At 42.4% G+C, this 23,241-nt stretch overlaps 1 protein-coding gene across 2 annotated transcripts in view; it reads left to right on the top strand.

Annotated features, from left to right (window-relative positions):
* rbm26 (RNA binding motif protein 26) overlaps positions 1 to 22,703 on the top strand; it is a 38,638-nt gene extending 15,935 nt beyond the window's left edge. For both annotated transcript variants that reach the window (XM_060920049.1, XM_060920048.1), the window contains exons 10-23: positions 1,909 to 2,020; positions 5,154 to 5,319; positions 10,643 to 10,813; positions 10,979 to 11,089; positions 11,171 to 11,245; positions 11,332 to 11,442; positions 11,594 to 11,668; positions 11,784 to 11,951; positions 14,536 to 14,640; positions 14,853 to 15,056; positions 15,353 to 15,439; positions 15,515 to 15,628; positions 19,266 to 20,298; positions 21,782 to 22,703. In XM_060920049.1, coding sequence (XP_060776032.1) covers positions 1,909 to 2,020; positions 5,154 to 5,319; positions 10,643 to 10,813; positions 10,979 to 11,089; positions 11,171 to 11,245; positions 11,332 to 11,442; positions 11,594 to 11,668; positions 11,784 to 11,951; positions 14,536 to 14,640; positions 14,853 to 15,056; positions 15,353 to 15,439; positions 15,515 to 15,628; positions 19,266 to 19,355 — 1,589 coding nt within the window. In that variant the 3' untranslated portion in view covers positions 19,356 to 20,298; positions 21,782 to 22,703. The remainder of the gene's footprint in view (positions 1 to 1,908; positions 2,021 to 5,153; positions 5,320 to 10,642; positions 10,814 to 10,978; positions 11,090 to 11,170; positions 11,246 to 11,331; positions 11,443 to 11,593; positions 11,669 to 11,783; positions 11,952 to 14,535; positions 14,641 to 14,852; positions 15,057 to 15,352; positions 15,440 to 15,514; positions 15,629 to 19,265; positions 20,299 to 21,781) is intronic.
* The last annotated feature ends 538 nt before the right edge of the window (positions 22,704 to 23,241 follow it).

The raw sequence follows: 23,241 nt of genomic DNA, 5'->3' as shown, positions 1-23,241 counted from the left end.
ATGTGCCTTTTCATACTGAGAAATTTTAAATTTTTCATGTTTCCATGGGAACAGTTTCAGACTTCGTCTCTCAGGTTAGTCTTAGGGGTGGGTTTGGTTTCCGGAGTCTACTCTTTGTAGGCTCATGATAATGAAAATTATGGATGACCCCTTAAGTCAGGGGTGGGCAGTTGTTTTTTCCATGGGGCCACATGAAAAACAGAAAATTTTGTGGCGGGCCGGACCAAAAGGCTGAACTAAATTCTGCATAATATTAATTGTATTTCTTTATATAAAGCAATAAATAACATTGTTTTTACAAGCTGCTAAGACGGGTAAGAGTATGGAAAAAACGAGGTTGCCTTACAAAAAATGTCATTTATTCAATCAAATTTCCCAAAACAATGGTTAACAAAATGTGAACGTTTGTACCTTTTTTTTTTTTTCAGTCACATTCACCCCAAAACACAATAAAGACATCACAATATTGTCTTTCTATTCCAAATATCAAGCAAGATACATCATATTATAATAATGATGCCCACATTTGTAGTCTAATCACCTCATTTGGTGCTTTTCGCCGGAGATCGGCTCCGGCGCCTGCTGGTGATGTCACGCGATGCGATTGGCTGGACCGTTTGAAGGATGATGTACAAGTTTGTGGTTGGTCTGGACAAATTACGGAAGTAGTTATCGCGGGATTAGGTTTCGTGGGATTTCATGTCATTTTCATGTCGTGCGCATTGCGTTTTTGTTGAACACAACTTCGAAATAAAAGCAATGCACGTTCAGTCCATGCATGAGATAAAATTAGAAAATACGTTTATTTTGTAATTTCTCATAATAATAATAATAATAATAATAATAATAAGTTTAATTTATATAGCGCCTTTCAAGAAACCCAAGGACGCTTTACAATTATAGACTAAATAAATAAATAAAGGGAAAAAAAATAGTAAATAAATGAATAAATAATAAAAAGTAAGAAGTCCACCAAGTAAGGGTCAGGATGTAATTCCCATGGTGTAGCAGCCACAGTCCCACCAAAAGGCGCATGAAAACGAGTCCCACATCTCCAGCACAGCCGCCGCGACGCTGCCAGCCACATCGCCCGAACACCACACCGTGGATCCACACAGCGAGCACAGAAGCTCCGCCATGCAGAGCACTGGTGTGTCCCAAACCGCCCGCACAGCCGCCGCGACGCCACCGAGTAACATCGCTCGGAACATCACGCCAAGCGTTAAAACGCAGAGCGCTGGACAACCACGCATGTTAAATGATCAGCGAGCTCGCTGCAGTCCACAGCTGGGAGCGCAGGCATCACCCACAGCGAACCAAGACCTGGAGGGAACCAACACCCAAAACTGGGTTCGGAGCCACACCACAGCCGGCGGACAAAACACTCAAACATCAAACTACACAAACGCACAGAGAAAAAAAAATGAAAATTGAAAAATAAAAATAAAATACAAAAAGCTCTGGTGAGAAGCGGCAGCCAGAATGCGCACGACGTACTCCTCAACCGGAAACGGAAAAAAAAAAAACAGAATATTAACCTTACGCGGGCCGGTCAGAATGAACCAAAGGGCTGAATGCGGCCCGCGGGCCGTAAAATGCCCAGGTCTGCCTTAAGTTTACTGTTCTTTGAAAGGGTGTATTTGCATGAACATTATTTTACTCGTGGCATAAACTTGCCTTGAAAAGACGTCAACAGTATCGTTTACCGCAATAATGTCTGAGACAATATATCGTCTAACAAAATTCATCATCGTGACAGATGCAGATAAAGATGTTCATCATTCAGGAATCCATTCACTGATTGCATCCGTTAATTAAATAAACCTCTGTTAGGGAAAAGTTTGAAATGAAATGTGGCCAGATGTATTGTGGTGATTTTATGTTTTTGTTCTGTGTGATCTCCACAGAAAAAAACGCTAAACAGCAATACTGCACGGATTGTTTTGGAATCTGACTCCAGGAAGAGAGGGGCGGGGCATCATGATGGGGGCCTTCCTTCTAAAAAACCTTGGTTTGATAAGTAAGATTTTTTTTTTTTTCCCCCCATCGTGTGTGCGTGCGTGCACACGCATGCATAATATCTGGGTCTGTCTCAGAAACTGGGTACTGTGGGGGTCCCCCACTAAATATACTCAGTCAATAAACTATACGGTTTTGAATGGTGATGTTGGTTTTAATTTGAAATAAAATGATGAAAGAAATAATACAGATAAAACTAAATCTTTGATGTGAATACTCTATTCAGAATTTGGCACAAATTCTGCAAGTTTGTGGAAAAATTGCGGCTTGATCTGGGGCATGATAAACGGTCGACCACATCGCATTCCCTTAAAAAGGTTGTAGTCCACTGAAAAGTCTACAGTTATCACTAATTGTATTTTAAGTTGTAACTTTATACGCCTAAGGATTGGTGCGCTCACAGAATAATCATAACCGTAATAAAACATCGTGCAAAATATTTCATCACCGTCGAAACTCCATTTTCCGCAAACCCAAACCCAATACGATCGTGTGTTTTGATTTAAACGGAAAGCCTCACTACCTCAAGGTCACTACCTCACCAAAAGCAGTAACTTAAAATCACTATACCGTATAAAAATTGTTATAAATCTGCGATTTTGTTTTTTAAAGCGAAAGCTGAAAGTTAGGTATAGAATGTTTGTTACAGAATATGTGTCAGATCACAGAATCCAGGGACACATGTCGGCCCGGGGGCATTTTGAGTTATTGCCAGATTCAGAAAGTACAGTTTCTAAGCTTTCCAATGATGCCTTCCATGTGGAGATCTGACAATATTTGAAGAATGTGTGGCCTTTTGAAAGTGTATACCTCTTAAAACAGGAAAGGGAGAAAATCGCCCTCAAAGTTTTCCATCTGAGCTACTCCGGGTGCAGGGCGGGCACATAATGCTGCTCATTTGCATGACATTAAGGAAAGCCCTACCCCCTACGAGCTAGCACGATACTACTTTCATGTAAACAAAGATCACCACGTCAGTTTTCCTTCCATGTAAAGTATGCCCAAAACAATTATGAAGTACAAAAATAAGTCCTAAAGTATACTTTAACACTTTGTGGTTGAAAAATTACTCACACCGTAAGAAAGAAAGATAGAATGATGATGGCACAACTAACACAACACTAGTTTCATGTAAAGCCTCGGTCACAACCTGCCGTACCGTGCTCCTACGGCCGGTCTACATGCAAGAAACGCACGGAGGGCGCGCGTGACGTGCTGATTTTCGAGCCGCAGACCGGCCGCAGAGGTTCTTTGTCATGTCAAACAAACTCTACGGGCGCTTACGTTTTTTCAGGTTGCAAGACAAACTTGCGGCCAATGCGCGTCTTTCTCCATGAACAAAAAAAAAACGCAGCGATTTGGGAAACGGCAAAAATCGCACGGCCAAAAAATCGTACTCCCGGTTGTAACCTAGGCTTAACCAAACCACAACACTCTCCGTTACATGCAAAAATAACCACGCAGCCTTAGATTAATAAACTTACCTCATCAGAAAGAGAAACGGCGCCTTGCACACATCAATGCCTCCGATGGAATGTAATCCTAGAACGGTCCGTGTATCATCCGATCATTCAAGTATTCCATTCAATCTGGAAAATGAGGTTGGGTTTTTTTTGCTAGAAATGGTTATCTCTGATGTAAATACCGTGTGTCTGTTTGCTTCGCGGTGTTTCAGCTCCTGAAACAGCTCTGCGCTCTGTTTAACTTCCTCATTCCATGGTGAAATTACACGCCTGTATGCAGCTTAAGTAGCCATGAGCTCAGCTCGTATCATACAGCTGATTTGGCGAAACAAAACAAAAGACTTAAATCATCATGTGAATGGCCCATATGGTAATTTAGCCACACCCCCCAGCAGGCTACAGTCCTGACAAAAACGAGACAATTTGCAACAAAATAATGTATGCTTTTCCAACAAAACAATCTATTATCTGAAATACTGATTGCATTCTTCAAGATCTCAACTTGCACATGATGGGAAAAAAACGAAAATCACAAATTTCGAAAAAAAAATGCTGCTTTTGCGATTATCTCGGATTCGTTTCGGCCGACATGCGTCCCTGGATTCGGTGAGGGGTCACGTATGTTACGATGGTAGCTGGTCTTGTACGGATTTCTGAGCTATAAAATGAGTTGTGGTCTATTTTTTACCGTAGCGTGTTATTTGTGTGCGGGGAAGGACACACATTAACAATTTGCATGTGTAGAATGGAATTTTCCACTCCAACAGTGAGAAGTTGATCGTGCTTCCATTTGCGGTCTCTGTTACGCGGGTGATCTGTTCGGACGTTATCACCGAAAAGGTGAGTTTTGACAGTTTTATTTTGTTTTAGTCTTGCAGTATAAGGCAATAGAATGTTTCTTTTTCATCTTACTTTCATATTTCATAGTGTTTGCGTATTTTTGGCCAATATTTTGCAACCATGGTCAATTTAGATCGAACTTTTGATAGAATCTACGGCCAGTCATTTTGCCCCGCCCCCGCCTCGCGCTCCGTCCGGTGCAGTAGTGATGTCCCGTTGCTCGCGCGCCACAGCAGAGACCCGCGTGACCTTCAGCCGGTACAGTCGCTGTTCTTTTCCCACCGCCGTTATTCTCATCTTTCCGGCGTGTTCTTGATTTTTCCATTGTGTCCTATTCCGCCATATCAAACACCCAAAATGTTTCATATAATTCATATTTAAGTGAATAATCAATTCAGTCATCATAACTTGGCATTTTTAACCCAAGCAATCAAAAAGAGGAAATTTATTCAATATTTTCACTCATCTGTGAAGGAGGGGCTTTAATTCTTCATGATGGAGTTATTTTATATTTTATATGTAAATCAAAAAATTTTCCACAGTGGAGGCCAGATAAAGCAAGATGCTATCTTTATTCTTTTTAAACATGACAAAAGAAACATTGAGTGTTAGGGAAATGCAAAAAAAAAAAGTAAAATTAGAAAATGTATTTTTTTACCATAATGTCCCAAATGAGAGAGCAGTTTCTGAGACGGACCCGTATATATTTTTAATAGCCGTCCCTCGCGTCACCTTTTTAACAAATACCATTTTCAAGCTTGTCTTTACGATTTTTTGTTTACCACTTATTTCCTTTTATTTATGATTTTTAAAAACATTTTTTCTACACAGGCCAAACTTCACCAAGCCTAACCATCACGGTTACCATAAGAAAGTGCCACTCCTGCTGCCTCTGCCGAACACTAAGCTGACCATCCGGCAAATCCCTCCTGAGCTCAACAACATCAGCAAGCTCAACGAGCACTTCAGCAAATTTGGGAAAATCGTCAACCTGCAGGTGAGCTGCGTTTCATGCTGGATCACTTTGTTTAGCTTTATAATTTTTTTTTTTTAAAAAGCTCGATGCAGCATGTCCTGTTTGAGCAGTGTCTCGGTAGGTCAAGTTTGTGCTTTGAGGTGAAGTCTGTCCCATCTGGGATGGTCAAAGGGGAATCATTTTTCAAATTTTGAAATTACTCCTATTTTTGTTTCACTTTTCTCAGAATTGCCTTTTCTCGATCTTTTTTAAAAAATGTTTTATCCTAATTACAGTAAGCCCTCAGTATTCGCAGGGGTTAGGGACCAAACATGGCCGCGAATAAGCCAAAATCGCGAATACTTGTAACACCCCCCCCCCCCCCCCCCGTAGTGACAAGCCACTGCCGCAAAAGCCTTCCCTTCCTTTAGCATATCGAGAAGTCCTACCTTCTCCTGCAGCGTCATTACCTTCTTCTGGCGCTTAGGTTCCTTGGCAGGAGCCTTAGAAGATGCAGAGCGTTTAGGAGCCATTGTAGGGCGTAAAAATTATTCAAAAATAGTAAGAACGCACAACACGTGAACAAGTCTGAACTAGGGGAACCGCGAGACTGTACTGTACAATGCGCTCATTCGTATCAGCCAATGAGCAGTAGCCCACCATTCAAACTTCAGCCAATAGCGAGCGAGTATTCAGCTCCGAGAATGTAGCAGTGCGTAAACGTTCGCAGCGCGTAAACGTTCGATATGTTCGCCGCAAATGACCGCGAATCGCTGAGATTTCTGCGAATGTATAGGAGATATGTGGCAGATCACAGAATCAAGGGACACATGTCGGCCCGGGGGCATTTTGAGTTATTGCCAGATTCAGAAAGTACAGTTTCTAAGCTTTCCAATGATGCCTTCCATGTGGAGATCTGACAATATTTGAAGAATGTGTGGCCTTTTGAAAGTGCATACCTCTTAAAACAGAAAAGGGAGAAAATCGCCCTCAAAGTTTTCCATCTCAGCTACTCTGGGTGCAGGGCGGGCACATAATGGTGCTCATTTGCATGACATTAAGGAAAGCCCTACCCCCTACTAGCTAGCACGATGCTACTTTCATGTAAACAAAGATCACCACGTCAATTTTCCTTCCATGCAAAGTATGCCCAACACAATTATGAAGTACAAAAATAAGTCCTAAAGTATACTTTAACACTTTGTGGTTGAAAAATTACTCACACCATAAGAAAGATAGATAGCACGATGATGACACAACTAACACAACACTAGTTTCATGTAAAGCCTCGGTCACAACCGGCCATACAGTACCGTGCTCCTACGGCCGGTCTACACGCAAAAAACGCATGAAACGCACGAGAGCGCGCGTGTGATGTGCTGATTTTCGAGCCGCAGACCGGCCGCAGAGGTTCTTTGTCATGTCAAACAAACTCTACGGGCGCTTACGTTTTTTTTCAGGTTGCAAGACAAAATTACGGCCAACGCGCGTCTTTCTCCGTGAACAAAAAAAACCCGCAGCGATTTGGGAAACGCCAAAAATCACACGGCCAAAAAATCGTACGTCCGGTTGTGACCTAGGCTTAACCAAACCACAACACTCTCCGTTACATGCAAAAATAACCACACAGCCTTAGATTAATAAACTTACCCCATCAGAAAGAGAAACGGCGCCTTGCACACACCAATGCCTCCGATGGAATGTAATCCTAGAACGGTCCGTGTATCATCCGATCATTCAAGTATTCCATTCAATCTGGAAAACGAGGTTGCGTTTTTTTTGCTAGAAATGGTTATCTCTGATGTAAATACTGTGTGTCTGTTTGCTTCGCGGTGTTTCAGCTCCTCTGCGCTCTGTTTAGCTTCCTCATTCCATAGTGAAATCACACGCCTGTATGCAGTTAAGTAGCCATGCGCTCAGCTCGGATCATACAGCTGATTCGCGGAAAAAAAACAACAAAAGACTTAAATCATCATGTGAATGGCCCATATGGTAATTTAGCCACACCCCCCAGCAGGCTACAGTCCTGACAAAAACGAGACAATTTGCAACAAAAATGTATGCTTTTCCAACAAAACAATCTATTATCTGAAATACTGATTGCATTCTTCAAGATCTCAACTTGCACATGATGGAAAAAAACGAAAATCACAAATTTCGAAAAAAATGCTTCTTTTGCGATTATCTCGGATTCGTTTCGGCCGACATGCGTCCCTGGATTCGGTGAGGGGTCACGTATGTTCTATATAAAATCCCGCGAATATGTGAATTCGCGGCAGCACGTTGGTGTAGTGGTTAGCGCTGTCGCCTCACAGCAAGAAGGTCCTGGGTTCGAGCCCCGGGGCCGGCGAGGGCCTTTCTGTGCGGAGTTTGCATGTTCTCCCTGTGTCTGCGTGGGTTTCCTCCGGGTGCTCCGGTTTCCCCCACAGTCCAAAGACATGCAGGTTAGGTTAACTGGTGACTCTAAATTGACCGTAGGTGTGAATGTGAGTGTGAATGGTTGTCTGTGTCTATGTGTCAGCCCTGTGATGACCTGGCGACTTGTCCAGGGTGTACCCCGCCTTTCACCTGTAGTCAGCTGGGATAGGCTCCAGCTTGCCTGCGACCCTGTAGAAGGATAAAGCGGCTAGAGATAATGAGATGAGATGTGAATTCGCGAATAGGCGGGGGTCTACTGTATATATATTTCTTATTTGAAGAATCTCACTATTTAAATCCAGAGATGTCCATAAGCGCCAGCGACCGGCGGTTTTCTCCGCTTACGCAGACAGTCTGCGCCGGCTACTCAATCCCAGGAGGAAAAAAAAGCCCAAACGAAAACCCTGCCTTTCAATGTTCAAGCGATTTTTATATCATCTCCGCTGCCCGTAATTTGCTGCAAATCTAATTATTTCACCACGGAACGATCTTCAATTCGGGTTTAGCGTGATTGGAAATGACGCCATATTTGTTGATCGATTCTCACGCTCCGATTGGCTGAGCCGGATCATGTGACCATGCCGTAGCGTATGTGGTTATGATGCAGAGCCAGGCAGGCCTCTCGACCCGTCTAGCATTAGCGCGCGGCCGCTTCGGATTTTCTAGAGAACCCTGTAAACTGTTGCATTTGTATTTAATTGTGCAGTAAATTCAGGTTTTTCTTTGCAATTCTGTTTTAATTGTCCTTTTCGAAGCTGTTTAATTCAGTTCATGTTTAAATGATGATGCTAATTGGTTACAGATGTATCATAGTGTTGTCAGTATAGCAATGTAGTAATTATTTGTTATTCCACGAAATCGTGTTGTACATGAGCTGATAGCCGATGAGGCGCGTAGCACCGGGTTGTGTCTAATCCATGTACGAGTGGAATAGCTGTTTTGTTCTATCCACGTTCACTGGATTTTGAGAAACGGAGCGTTTTTTGCAAATTCGGTACATAACTTGATACAAAACATCCAACAAAATCGTTTCTGCTTAGAATGTAAACAAACCGGCGAAATGACGGGAGCAATTTGTGAAAAATGCGATGATTATGGGGGGGAAGATGCGTTCTTAGCATCACATACTTTTATTCCATATTTTTGTGTTTTTTTTGGGGGGGTTTTGTTTTCGAGTAGTTTTTATTTCATCCTCGGTTGGTTCAGCAGCACGCTCCGCCATTTTGTTTTTCTCTCCTCACGGAATATGAGCCGATAGCCTTGCAGGAGAGTAGCCAATCAATCAGAACGCACAATTGCTCTCATCCAGTGAATGTGGATAGAATAATTAAATAATATTAGCCGGCGTTGAGTGGTCTAATCAGATATATTCCATTTAGCTAGCTGAATGGAATATATCTGATAGACCATGAAAAAAAAAGCCATGATTATATATACACCCTCTTCATATCGGCGTTCTTGAAGGTCAATGCTAGCTTACCTGTAAGTTGGCGCTGTAAGCGCGGCAGTGAAGTCACCTCCAGCTGGTTCTAGGGTTCATCAGCGCGGCACTGAATTCCCCTTCATCAGTAGTACAGACTAACGACCGAGAAGCTAAGATTTCTGTCCCAGGACTCTTCTTCCACGCATGCTCACTCGCTCGCCGCAGCATTTTTCACTCCTGCTTCAGGATTCCTTTCCCTGTGTATTTGACTTCGTGACCTTTTAAAATCGACATCGGCAGCTACACACACAATTCTCTCAAATTCTTCCACGTTTAACGCAGCAAACCTGGCGGCCATGTTCGTTTACAAACTGTCAGTCACTCGCTAGGATCGCCGACATGTCTCTTTTCCAGTTTTTCAATGTCCGTTGGTATGTTTTTCTCTTGTAAGTATGCGTGAAAAATACCTAAGTTTTGCTCGCCTTTCGGGTGTTCAGCGCGTCTTTAGTTTCAGTTTCTTTCTTTCGTGCTTAAACCTAGCACTGGATTAGCCTCGTCTTCGCTCTTTCCCGGCCAACAAAGAAATTATTGCAGGGTTTTTTCTAGAAAAATCTAGTATGAGGGCGCTCACCATGGCGAAGGAACGAAGCGACGGGGTGTTGGTGGTGCCGGTTGTCCGTCTCATTTGGACTAAAGAGGAGAAGGACGACCAGAGTTGTTATCAGCGCTCAGTTCAGAAGCCTGCATCTCTGATGGTATGGGGTTGCATTAGTGCGTGTGGCATGGACAGCTTACACATCTGGAAAGACACCATCAATGCTGAAAGGTATATCCAGGTTCTAGAGCAACATATGCTCCCATCCAGATGACGTCTCTTTCAGGGAAGACCTTGCATTTTCCAACATGACAATGCCAAACCACATACTGCATCAATTACAGCATCATGGCTGCATAGAAGAAGGGTCCGGGTACTGAACTGGCCAGCCTGCAGTCCAGATCTTTCACCCATAGAAAACATTTGGCGCATCATAAAACAGAAGATACGACAAAAAAGACCTAAGACAGTTGAGCAACTAGAATCCTACATTAGACAAGAATGGGTTAACATTCCTATCCCTAAACTTGAGCAACTTGTCTCCTCAGTCCCCAGTCGTTTACAGACTGTTGTAAAGAGAAAAGGGGATGTCTCACAGTGGGAAACATGGCCTTGTCCCAACTTTTTTGAGATGTGTTGTTGTCATGAAATTTAAAATCACCTAATTTTTCTCTTTAAATGATACATTTTCTCAGTTTAAACATTTGATATGTCATCTATGTTCTATTCTGAATAAAATATGGAATTTTGAAACTTCCACATCATTGCATTCCGTTTTTATTTACAATTTGTACTTTGTCCCAACTTTTTTGGAATCGGGGTTGTATAATAATAAGGAATATTCTTGTGGTGCTGTGGTTGATGATGAAACTGATTCTTGGTGTATCTGGGAGAACACTGGCGTATTCTAGGTGTGTTTGTGTGTGTAGGTGGCTTATAACAATGACCCAGAGAGCGCACTGATCCAGTTCGAGTCTCCAGAGGAAGCCAGGCGCGCTATGCAGAGCACCGAGGCCGTCCTCAACAACCGATTCATCAAAGTGCAGTGGCACAGAGACGACGCACTGCCTGGCACACAAGCACCCCTCCCGCTCAATGTGGTACACACACCCCGCATTATCCTACATATGCTGTACACAATCTCTCCATGATGTGTGTGTATTTGATTTATAAGGACTTGGAATAGAAATCATGATCATGTGATCGGCATTCACTCAGGCATGTTGTAGAAGACGTCGGATGTGTTTTGTTTCCTGTTGTGTCAGTGTGTGCAGCAGCCTGAAGCCACCAGTCTGAAGCAGTCGGTGAAGGATCGTCTCGGCCCCCTGCCCTCTCACAGCGCAGAGCCTCTGCAGGACGCCACGCCTCCATCACAGGTAGCAGCAGGGTTGGATTCTATACTCGGATCAGTAACACTGCATAATTCACATCTGTGTAACTTCCACGTGCGTTTCCAGTCTTCACAGAGCGCCACCCGATCGTCGGTTAAGGAGCGGCTGGGCTTCATGAAACCAGCGCCGGCCGAAGGAAAGGTGCTCCTCTGAACTTTGGTTATCGCTCTGATATGTGCGGTTCGGGTCTTTTGAGACAGACTGAACACTTTGCTTCATCTCTGCAGGTCTTCTCCACCTCCACCGGACTCACGAAGACGTTTTATAACCCAGCTGCACTCAAGCCAGGACAAAAAGGTGTGGCCCCCAGCTCTGAGGACGCACTGAAGAAGCAGCAGGTTAGTCATGAGGAATAGATGTTTGATATTGATTTTTTTTTTTAAAGAACGGCATGTTCCCAAGCGTTTTATTCCTTAATTCTAGCTATAAAAAAAAAAACTAATCTCGACGACGACTTGGATCATTTCTGAACCGGCTTTTCTCTGATAGGAGGCGCTAAAACTCCAGCAGGACGTCAGGAAGAAGAAGCAGGAGATTCTGGAGAAGCACATTGAGACTCAGAAAGTGAGTCTCTGACAAACACACAACCGTTCATGTTTTACTGTTGGAGATTTATTTATTTTTTTCCTGAGATCTGCTTACTGCTTGAGAAACATTTTGATCGTGTGTGTGTGTTCAGCTGCTGATTTCCAAGTTGGAGAAGAACAAGTCAATGAAAGCGGAAGATAAGTCTCAGCTGATGCAGACGCTGAACACGCTGACGAACAGCATCAGCAAATTGCAGGAGGAGATCAAAGGCCTGTCCAACACACACACGCTGCACAGCGGCGTCAAAACCAAGGCTCAAGTATGTGTGCGTGTGTACACACATACACACACACACACGTTACATTGCGGTTTCTTCCCTGTAGTCGTGATGTGCTCATTAGTGACTGTGCCAGAGAACCCACTTCTGTAGACTGGTTCTGTCTCTCACGGTGTGTGTGTGTGGGTCAGGGATGAGAATTTTCCGCTTTTCGGCGGATTTCCGCTTTTTCTGAGCGAAAATCGATATTATGCCAAATCCGTTGAGATGTTTTTTTTTTTTTTTTCATTGAGGGGGGTTGGGGTATGTTCCTTCGTGATACTCAAGCGTACGACGATGTTACATGTTTACATTTTCGCCATTTTTAGTCTCGCTAACACTACGTTCAGACTGCAACCTGAAACGACCCATATCCGATTTGTGAAATCTGATTTTTTTGTTAGGCCGTTCACATTACCAATTATATGAGACTTGTATGCAATCTCCAGTACGAACGGAAAACGACCCAAAAGTGTCCCGCATGCGCAAATTGACACGTAATAAGCACATCTACGTAATACGTAAACCAAAAAAAAAGCGCACTCTTCAAGTTTGCAAGTAAAGCATGGAGATGAGGCGAGACCTGGCGATGTGGTTTTTGTGGCGGCGGCGGAGGAACTCGCACAATAATCTGATTAATGTGGGCAGCAGACTAATGAGACCGAAGGTGTCAAATTACTGGAAATTTCCAGAACAATCTTATCTTGTAATACAGGATGGTTTAACATCCAGGTCCCTACCAAATCCACCATTAGCTTGATCAATTCTATAAAAGTCTATTTAAATTCTGAAAACTGTACAAATGATGATGTTTTCCACCAAAGAGGCGGGATTAGCCAACGCAGAATAGTGACGTTTGTCTCTTGTTGATGACGTGTAGGTCGCATGTGAAAATATCGGATATGCATCGGATTTAGGACCACATATCCAAGCGGCCTGGGTCGCATGTGAAAAAATCGGATCTGTGTCGTTCAGATTGTCAATAACAAATCGGATACAGGTCGCATATGGGCAAAAAAATCGGATATGGGTCGTTTCAGGGTGCAGTCTGAACGTAGTCTAAGGCCATGTACACACGTAGCCGGGTATTTTTAAAACCGAACATTTTCCCCCCCTCCGTTTATAAAAATGTTTTATCCACACCACCTCGTCTTCGAAAAAAATCCCTTCCACACATAACCGAACATCTGCGTTTTCCATCACATTCATAAGCATTCCAAACCTGTAGATGGCATTATTTCCCCAAATCCTACCCCCTAATCACATCAGCAGTAGTTGGGCTTCTAAAATTAAACATGTAAATAGCACCTGCACAATAATTAACGCTTTCAAGGCACTACTGCGATCCATTACTCTTTGTCCATGCTTAATCTGGCTTCTGCAGTAAACAAAGGTCGCACGTTTGACGTCAGGGCAGATTTGTTGTCATTTTTTTGGCGCAGATTGTGACGTTCTAAACCGCAAAACTCCGGTTATCTCTGTCTACACGAAAAGGCATACACGGAGTTTTCAAAAATCTTCACTTTGCCCGGAGTTTTTTTAAATATTCGTTTTTGATGTGTTTTCATGTGGATGACAGGCCAGAACGTAGAAAAATATCTTCGATTTAGCAGATACCCGGCTACGTGTGGACGGGGTCTGAGTCTCGCGGTAGAATGCGTGTTATCTACAATGTAATCGGCCAAAACATCGCTGGCGAGAGCATGATAGCCAATCATAACAGTTCTTACAAGAGCGTGGGAGAGAACAAAAGCCAATCATAACAGTTCTTACAAAAGTACCCGCATCGTTCTATTTTCTCGAAACTTGCACATGTTCATCGTCGCTGCGCTTCAAAAATACGCTTCTCTTTCGTATCGGCTTTTTTACTCAAAATGCCGAATACAATTGACAAGCGAGACGAAGCGAAGGTACGTGAAATCGATGCTGGTATAAAAAACAGAGGACTGACAAGCTTTTGGCTTTGGCCAAAAAGCTGAAGAAGTCGTTGAAATGATCAAATGAAAATGAGAAGTAACTGTGAACTATAAATAATTGTATAAAGTGTACACAGACATTATCCCGTAAACTTAGCATTAGTTTGATTTAATACATTGAACATGTATATGATGGTCAGTAAATCTGAATTAATGCTGACAGTTTTGAAAACTTAAATATTTCAAAAGACTTTGAAATCATATGCAACTAATGAGGACACAGAGTGACTGACCTTTTCTCCCTAAGAAATTTTATTTACTATATGAACATTTTGATAATTAATAAAACTTGCGTTTAATGTGAATTTAGTTTGTCATTTTTGTTGATCATAAATTATAACCATACCCTTGAATGTAGAATGTGATTTTATTTTGAATTCAGACAATACTCCTATTGATTTGAAGCATATTTTCATGTAAATATATAAAAAAGACAACAGATTTTTTTTATCTACTACAGCTCAGATTGCAGGAAAAGTGGTTTGTAAGGTCTTATTTTTCAAAATTTTCCTGGGGGGGGGGGTATCCCTCCCAGACCCCCGGCTTTGGGCGCCATCTTGTTTTCTGCTTTTTTTGGTGACCACCCACTCTCATCCCTGGTGTGTGTGTAGGCCCAGAAGGAGTTGTTGGACACCGAACTCGATCTGTACAAGAAAACCCAAGCTGGAGAAGATACAGCTCAGCTCAAACTCCGATACACACAGCTGCAGCTTGAGGTACACACACACCACAGCATATATACTGTACGTTCTGCACATTGCTTCATGTAATTCCTGATGCTTCCACTAGGAGGCACCTGTGGATTTAAAAAAAATATTTTTTAAAATCTCTATGGAGACCAAGTGTTTGTGCGAGTAGGGGTGTGAGGATAGTCCTCTCATTCACCCATTGTGTGTGTGTGTCTCTTTCTCCTTTTCTCCCTTCCCAGGCAGCTAAGCGGGGTATTCTGACCCCAGGGCGAGGGAGGGGGGCCCATGCCCGGGGTCGGGGGTCAGCGCGGGGACGTGGTCGGGGCATTCGAGGCAGACCGAGAGGGGTTCCTACCCACTCTGTAGTGGATCATCGACCCCGTGCTCTGGAGATCAGCGGCTTCACCGAGGCGGACCGAGTGGATCTGCTGCCTCACTTTGCTGTGAGTCGGACACGCACGCCATCATCACCACGCTTTCCACTCGCGTTTCAAAATCCCTGACGTCGTTTGAATTCCGCAGTTTATACTGTTAAAATTCAGGCTCTTCGATGTGGCGGAATTATTGATATCTGTAAATAATATTTTAGATAGTATACGTAAATGTCTATGGGAACGGGGAAGGCAAGTGAAAATGTGAGTAGTTTTGTTTACGGGTGCTGCTAACACCAATTGGATCTCCGTGTGTGTCCGAGTTAAATGTGTGTGTGTGTGTGTGTGTGATTTTGGTGTCTCTTCAGCAATTTGGGGAGATTGAGGACTGTCAGATGGAGGACTCCAACCTCAGTGCTGTCATCACCTTCAGAACCCGAGCAGAGGCGGAACAGGTAACCCACCCACTCGCATTCTTTCTTCTCTCTCGCGCTCTTTTGGATGCTCCTGACCTTTCGTTCCTCCTTCAGGCTGCTGTTCATGGCGTGAAGTTGAACAATCAGGATCTGCGTCTGTCCTGGTACAAACCAGCCGTCCCGCTCAGCACGGCCGACACTGACGAGGCCGAGCCTGAGGAAGAGGAGGTCAGCTTCATGTCCCATTCACACAACAGTGTGTCTGTTAGGTTAGATTTAGATTAGCACGCTGCTAAACGACAGTGATGATCCTCATTCCAAGCTAAAGGAGTCTGTGATTGTCAGCCTGATGTGAGGAACTAGTGCGTGGCTGGTCTTCATGAAGTAAAGCTTTGTTTAGTGTACACGTCTGTGCTTGATGAGGATGTAACAGTACATCATGACGATGCATTGTGCTGTGAAAATATCAGCATTCTCTTCACGTTGCTTCCAATCCAGTTGTAGTTTGGACACCCAGTCGGAATGGATTGTAATGTAATGTGACTCCCCAGAGTCACATTGCGTTGCGTTACAGGAGACGCTCTTATCCAGAGCGATGTACAGCATACCCAGAGCAGTTGAGGGTTAGGTGCCTTGTTCAAGGACACTTTGGCCATTCCTGCTGGTCCAGGGAATCGAACTGGCAACGTTTTGGTCCCAAAGCTGCTTCTCTCACCTTTAGGCCATGACTCACATTCTTTCATTGTACCGTTACCAGTATGGGAATCTTGTGAAATGACCAACAGTCTGATCACTCCAGGGATGAGAATTTTCCGCCGATCGGCGGATTTCTGACTTTTTCAGACCAAAATGATCGTTTTTGAGCGTGTGCGCGCAACATTAAGGTCTGCATCACGCATCTTAGAATGTGCGCGCGCGAGGGAGACTGTGTGCTTGTTCATGTAGCGCATGCCAGACAAAGAGCATCCTGATTGGGTTACTCAGCAAAATAAACCAATCAGCTTTCAGTGTGGGCGGGCTTTTATCTCTTTTCTCGAGGACCGGAGTTTTCAGCTGAGTCAGCGCAGCCTACAGGATCGGCATGGCAGAGAGAGCACGCGCGCGCCCCAAAAAATCAAAGCACAAAACCCACTTCAGCTCAGATTACACAAAAGAATCTCCCTGTCTAATAATAATCTCCCTGTCTAATAATAATCTCCCTGTCTAATAATAATCTCCCTGTCTAATAATAATCTCCCTGTCTAATAATAATCTCCCTGTCTAATAATAATCTCCCTGTCTAATAATAATCTCCCTGTCTAATAATAAAGAAAATAAATAAATACATAAATAAATAAAATAGCCAAAAATCATTAACCCCTGGGCCCCGCCCCCCTGGGCCATGGGCCCCGCCCTGGTTTTTTCAGACTTTTTAAATATTTTTCATTCTCATCCCTGTCACTCCAGATTTTCACATGTCTCTGCAGTCTGCAAGAAAGAGGCATTAGAAGTAGGGCATTTTAGCCCCTTTGGAGCTCTATTTCTGGTTAAAATGACACCCTGGGCATATATCTTACTCCAGAGCTCATTATGTTTCAGTCACTTTCCCCAAGTCGTTGATGTTTAGTCAGTTTTTTTGGAACAACTTATAAATTTTCAACCCCAATTCCAAACAAGTTGAGACACTGTGTAAAAAAAAAAAAAAACAGAATTTGAAGATTTGCGAATCATGAAAACCCTATATTTCATTGAAAATAGTACAAAGACAACATATCAGATGTCGAAACTGTGAAATTCTGTTTTTTTTTTTTTGAAAAATGTGCTCATTTTGAATTTGATGTCAGCAACACATTTCAGAAAAGTTGGGACAGGGCAACAAAAGACTGAAGAAAAAAGGTTAATTGGCAACAGGCCAGTAACATGATTGGGTATAAAATGAGCATCCCAGAGAGGCGGAGTCTCTCAGAAGTAAAGATGGGGAGGGGTTCACTGTTCAAAAGCCAGCATCTGTGATGGTATGACGGTGCATTAGTGCACATGACATGGGGAGCTTGTACATCTGGGAAGGCATCATTAATGCTGAATAATATCTACACGTTTCAGAGCGACATGCTGCCATCCAGGCAAAATCGTTTTCAGGGAAGGCCTTCCTTCTTTCAGCAAGACAATGCCAAACGGCTTTCTGCACATATTAAAACTGCATGGCTCTGTAGTAAAAGAGTCCGGGTGCTAAACTGGCCTGCCTGCAGTCCAGACCTGTCTCGCATTTAAAACATTTGGCGCGTTATGAAGCGCAAAATACGACAAAGGAGACCCTGAACTGTTGAGCAACTGAAATTGTAAAAATCAGGCAAGAATGGGACAAGATTTCTCTTTCAAAACTACAGCAACTGGTCTTCTCAGTTCCCAAACGTTTACAGTGTTTGTTTTTTTAAAAGTAGAGGTGATGCAACACAGTGGTAAACACACCCCTGTCCCAACTTTTTTTGAAATGTCTCGCTGACGTCAAATTCCAAATGAGCGTATATTTAAAAAAAAAAAATTCTGTTTCAACATTTGATACGTTTCTGTACTATTTTCGATGAAATACAGGGTTTCCATGATTTGCAAGTTAGCGCATTCTGTTTTTATTCACGGTTTACACAGCGTCCTGACTTTTTTTCTTTTTGGAATTGGGGTTGTATTTATTTAGTTTTAAGGTTCTGGTGACTGTTCTGTTTTTTGTTCACAGTATTAAAAAGTACTCCATTACTACTATTATTAAACCTCCGTTCTGTTCGTCGCAATTTTTTTGCTTTATTTAGTTTTATGCAGACAAAAATGCATATTTGCGTTGTTTATGATCCAGAAATAATTCTTTTTAGCTGTTTTTTTTTTTTCATTAAAATTTTTGTTCAAAATAAATAATTTGAGAATTGAATCGGATTGCAAAGCCAAGTATCGCGAATCGAATTGAATCCTGTATCGTTACACCCTTACGAGTAGTTAATACAGCATACGGCAGTTTGGATTTGTTGAGACATTGGAGGATCAGGACACTTACTGATGATCTCATCAGATAAGGGCAAGTCTACCCCTTTTCCACCAAATCAGTTCCAGGGCTGGTTCGGGGCTGGTGCTGGTTCACAACTCATTCAACTTGCGAGCCAGCTGCGAACCAGTTTGCTTTTCCATAGCTCACGGAGCTACGTCATTACGTCGCTGTATACATCAGTTACGTCGCTACATTTGCATAAACCTTGGTGCGAATATCGAAGCAAAAACAACACGGAAGAAGCAGCAACAACAGCAACAATAATAATAATGGATGACTTCGCGTTTGTACAGCTGCTGTACAAACAAAACAAACAAAATGGCGATCTTTCGCGGTCTTGTTATTGTTGTTGGTCTTAACAACTCCGCCCCCCCCCGCTGCCGTAAGTGGTTCTTTCCTCTGGCCCAGCAGAGAGTTGGTGCTAGCCTGGAACCGGTTTTTCTGGCCCCAGAGCCAGTTCTTTGTCAGTGGAAACAGAAAACCCGGTTCCAAACTAAGCACTGGCCCCGAACCAGCCCTGGAACTGCTTTGGTGGAAAAGGGGCAGTCCAGGACACTGCCAGTAGATGGAGCCAAACTATAACTGTAGTGTATTAAACAGGAACCAAGAGACGTAAGGTTTTGATTTCAACCTGTGTGAGATGACATGAAACTCGCTACGGTCACATGACCGTTTTTGGAGTCCAGTCTCTGCTGGAGGGAATAAGCATGTCGATGACCTGATGAAGCACAAATTTGCGTGTGAAATAAAATTCTAAACCAGATTATTTGACAATGGTGTGAACTTGCGTTCAAGATGATTCATGGTCACGTGATCATGCCGATGCGCGTCTCTGCTTTTGATTTCCTGCAGTTCCAGGAGGACACCCTGGTGGACGACGCGCTGCTGCAGGACGACGACGAGGAAGATGACGATAACGAGTCACGCTCCTGGCGCAGATGAAGATGTCTCTCGGCCTCGCCCCACCTCCAGCGTTACATCACTTCCTGTTTTCATTTCATTTTTTTTTTGGGGTCAAATGGTTGTTTTTAATGAAGACGCGCTTTACCATGAGTCTGCCATTAATGTTTTATGTATTAGCAGTAACACTGAGCTGACGTCTCTCTCGGCGCGGTTCAGGATTTCTTTCACAGTGTAAAAAATGACATTGAATGACCTTTTGTTGAATCCGGTCTATTATGAGACGCCACGTTTAATTTGTAAAAAAAAAAATCCGGATATGATAACTGTTTTAATTTCAAAGAGCATGTTGGGGTCACATGTAGGATGCCTTCATTTAGCACAGGTAGCCTTTTGAGCTAGTTTGTGTTTGTGTACATATTTTATGTATGAGTTTTAATGATTTGTATGACTGCTTTGCTTCTCCTGGGTTACTCTGAAGTGTCCAAAAAAATAAAGAATTGAAATGGTCTCGGAAAAAAATCAGCTGGAAAAAAAAAGAAAAAAAAATGCAAGCTGCTGCTGCAGAACTGCTTTAAAAAAAAAGGAAAGGAAAAAAATGTATAAAATGGCTGAAAATATAAAGACCATTTCAAAACAAACCCCCCACCCCCAATTCTCACAAAAAGAGCAAATTTCCTGTTTTTCCTGAGAACAAAAAAAAAAAAGTGACTGGTAAGTGACAGGATTTCAGAGGAAGGTAAGAGAATTACGATTTTATAAAAGTGTATTTATAAAATCTGAAAATGTATTTAGTTTATCGCATCAGTAGCAAAATTACTTTTTTAGCAATTCTCCAAAATGTGCAAGGTTTGCTTACGTGACTATAAATTATGTTTTTGATTCATTTTTGTGTCCTTTTCAAGAGTCATTACCAGATGGAGTCGTGACACTTTGTCCTGAGACTGAGGATGGCTGGACATTTCGGACCTCCAGACCATCAGATGTCAGTATCTCCACCAACACAGACCTCCAAACTTGCACACACTTTTTTTTTTTTCTTCCAACAAGCGAAAGAACATTTGTGTATTTTCAGTGCTAAGTACGGAAGCCGAGAGAGGCCCTTCATATAATCTTTTTTTATTCACCTTGTTATCCCGAGATAACGACATAATTAATTCAGGATCTCGAGAAAACAACACAACTAATTCGAGAGCTCGAGAAAACAAAACCGTTATTCCGTGATCTCGAGAAAACAAAACAATTATTTCATGATCTCAGCTGGATCACTGTATCTCCGTCGGTAGAGATGAAGCCGGGCCAGTCTTCTGCGGAGGTGCCGCGGACTAATTTTGAAATGATCCCTTATTAAAAGACTTAATGCAATCTCTCCCTGTGTCAACCCCTGATCAAAATATTGCCTTATTAGGTGATCGATTATTCCAGACATTCTAATGACCAAAGTTGCGTCTATACAGAATGAGAAATAGCCCCAAAGTCAGCATATCACAAGTCTCTTGGCGCACCTGAATGAACCATTTCTCAGCTGTTTACTCGAGATCATGAAATAATCGTTTTGTTTTCTTGAGATCACGGAATAATTTTGTTTTCTCGAGATCTCGGAATAACGGTTGTGTTTTCTCGAGATCTCGAATTAGTTGTGTTGTTTTCTCGAGATCCTGAATTAATTATGTCGTTATCTCGAAATAACAGTTTTGTTTTCTCGAGATCTCAAATTAGTTGTGTTGTTTTCTCGAGATCCTGAATTAATTATGTCGTTATCTCGGAATAACGGTTTTGTTTTCTTGAGATCAGAATAAGTTGTTTTGTTTTCTCAAGATCTCAGAATAACGGTTGTTTTCTCGAGATCCTGAATTAATTATGTCGTTATCTCAGAATAATGGTTGTGTTTTCTCGAGATCTCGAATTAGTTGTGGTGTTTTCTTGAGATCCTGATTGTCGTTATCTCGGAATAACGGTTTTGTTTTCTTGAGATCACAGAATAAGTTGTTTTGTTTTCTCAAAATCTCAGAATAACGGTTGTTTTCTCGAGATCCTGAATTAATTATGTCGTTATCTCGAAATAACGGTTTTGTTTTCTCGAGATCTCGAATTAGTTGTGGTGTTTTCTCGAGATCCTGAATTAATTATGTCGTGATCTTGAATTAGTTGTGGTATTTTCTCGAGATCCTGATTATGTCGTTATCTCGGAATAACGGTTGTGTTTTCTCGAGATCTCGAATTAGTTATGTTGTTTTCTCGAGATCCTGAATTAATTATGTCGTTATCACGGAATAACGGTTTTGTTTTCTCGAGATCTCGAATTAGTTGTGTTGTTTTCTCGAGATCCTGAATTAATTATGTCGTTATCTCGGGATAACAAGGTGAATAAAAAAAAGGATTATATGAAGGGCCTCTCTTGGCTTCCGTAGCTAAGAGCTTTTAAGCCATCATTTTTGTGACTTGGTTTTAACTCCATTTTCTTCCAGTTTGGTTGTTTATCTCTGGGCGCACACTGAGGAAAGCAGTGTCGTCATCCCCCAATCTGTCCCTCTGAGTTACATGTCAATCCTGGGATTGAGATGCTGACCTCTTCTGCTCCTCGGACCTGCCTGATCCATCCTGGTGCCCTGTGTCTGATTGGAGTCTCATCGCATCGCTCCTGTGGAGGACGGCCCTGTACGGACAGTTGAAAGTCACACCTGGAGGACGCTCTGGACTCTTACAGTAATGCTTTTATGGCTGAGGACTCCAGTTGACTTGCTAACTTTAGGACTGCAGTTATCATGAACAGTTTTGCACTCAAGTTTCCATCAATGAAGAGTTTATAACGTCAACGAAACTGACTTCATGTTAAAACTGTTAATGTTATAGTCATGTTGTCTGTTGTTGCCCAAATGAGGATGGGTTCCCTTTTGAGTCTGGTTCCTCTCGAGGTTTCTTCCTCATGTCGTCTGAGGGAGTTTTTCCTTGCCACCGTCGCCACAGGCTTGCTCATTGGGGATAGATTAGGGATAAAATTAGCTCATGTTTAAAGTCGTTCAAATTCTGTAAAGCTGCTTTGGGACAATGTTTATTGTTAAAAGCGCTGAATGACTGAGGAAAGCGCTGTCTGCCCTCTTCCACATACCTTACTCAGCAGACTCCGATGATCAGCTAGCATCTCTGTGATTGACGAGAGAGAGAGCAGTAATTTTGCTTTGTTGGACTCCTGGCCACGGATGGTGTCGTCGTCCTTGAGATTTGAACTTGTTCTACTCAGGAACAACGTGGCCTTTTTTCTTTTAATTCTTTCTCCGGTAGCTGAGAGAACTTTTGTAACTATGTATTAACGTATCAGCTGCTCATCTTGTCTGAACTGTAAATAGCTTTGATAGAAGTGTCTGCTCAATAAACGAGTGTCAACATGAAGAGGGGTGCAGTGAGAATTTACTAAAACTGAGACTTTATGAATACCTTTTATTGAAACTAATGTCTTGTAATCAAATGCGTCCTTCAGTGGAAGTGGTATGAAATCTTTTAAACGCAGTTTTCTTTCTGTTAGAGTTTTACTTGTAGGTGAGAGACTTTTTTTTTTTTTTTTAAAAGAGACACATTTCAGTTCAGGAAAGTGTGTGGTGTTTAAAATGGAGCGGTCAATCGATTTAAAATATTTAATTACATTATTGTCCATAGTTAACAAGTGATTAATTGCAAAAAAAAAAATCTGTTTTAAATGTACCCTAAAGGGATATTTTCAAGTTTTTGCAGGGATGAGAGTTTTCCGCTTTTCGGCGGATTTCCACTTTTTCTGAGCGAAAATCGATATTATGCCAAATCCGTTGAGATGTTTTTTTCATTGAGGGGGGTTGGGGTATGTTCCTTCGTGATACTCAAGCGTACGACGATGTTACATGTTTACATTTTCGCCATCTTTAATTTTGCTAAGTCTCGTGGTAGAATACGTGTT

The sequence above is a fragment of the Neoarius graeffei genome, chromosome 4 (assembly GCF_027579695.1).
Source record: "Neoarius graeffei isolate fNeoGra1 chromosome 4, fNeoGra1.pri, whole genome shotgun sequence".
Lineage (NCBI taxonomy): Eukaryota > Metazoa > Chordata > Actinopteri > Siluriformes > Ariidae > Neoarius > Neoarius graeffei.
This window is presented reverse-complemented; position numbering and strand designations above follow the sequence as displayed.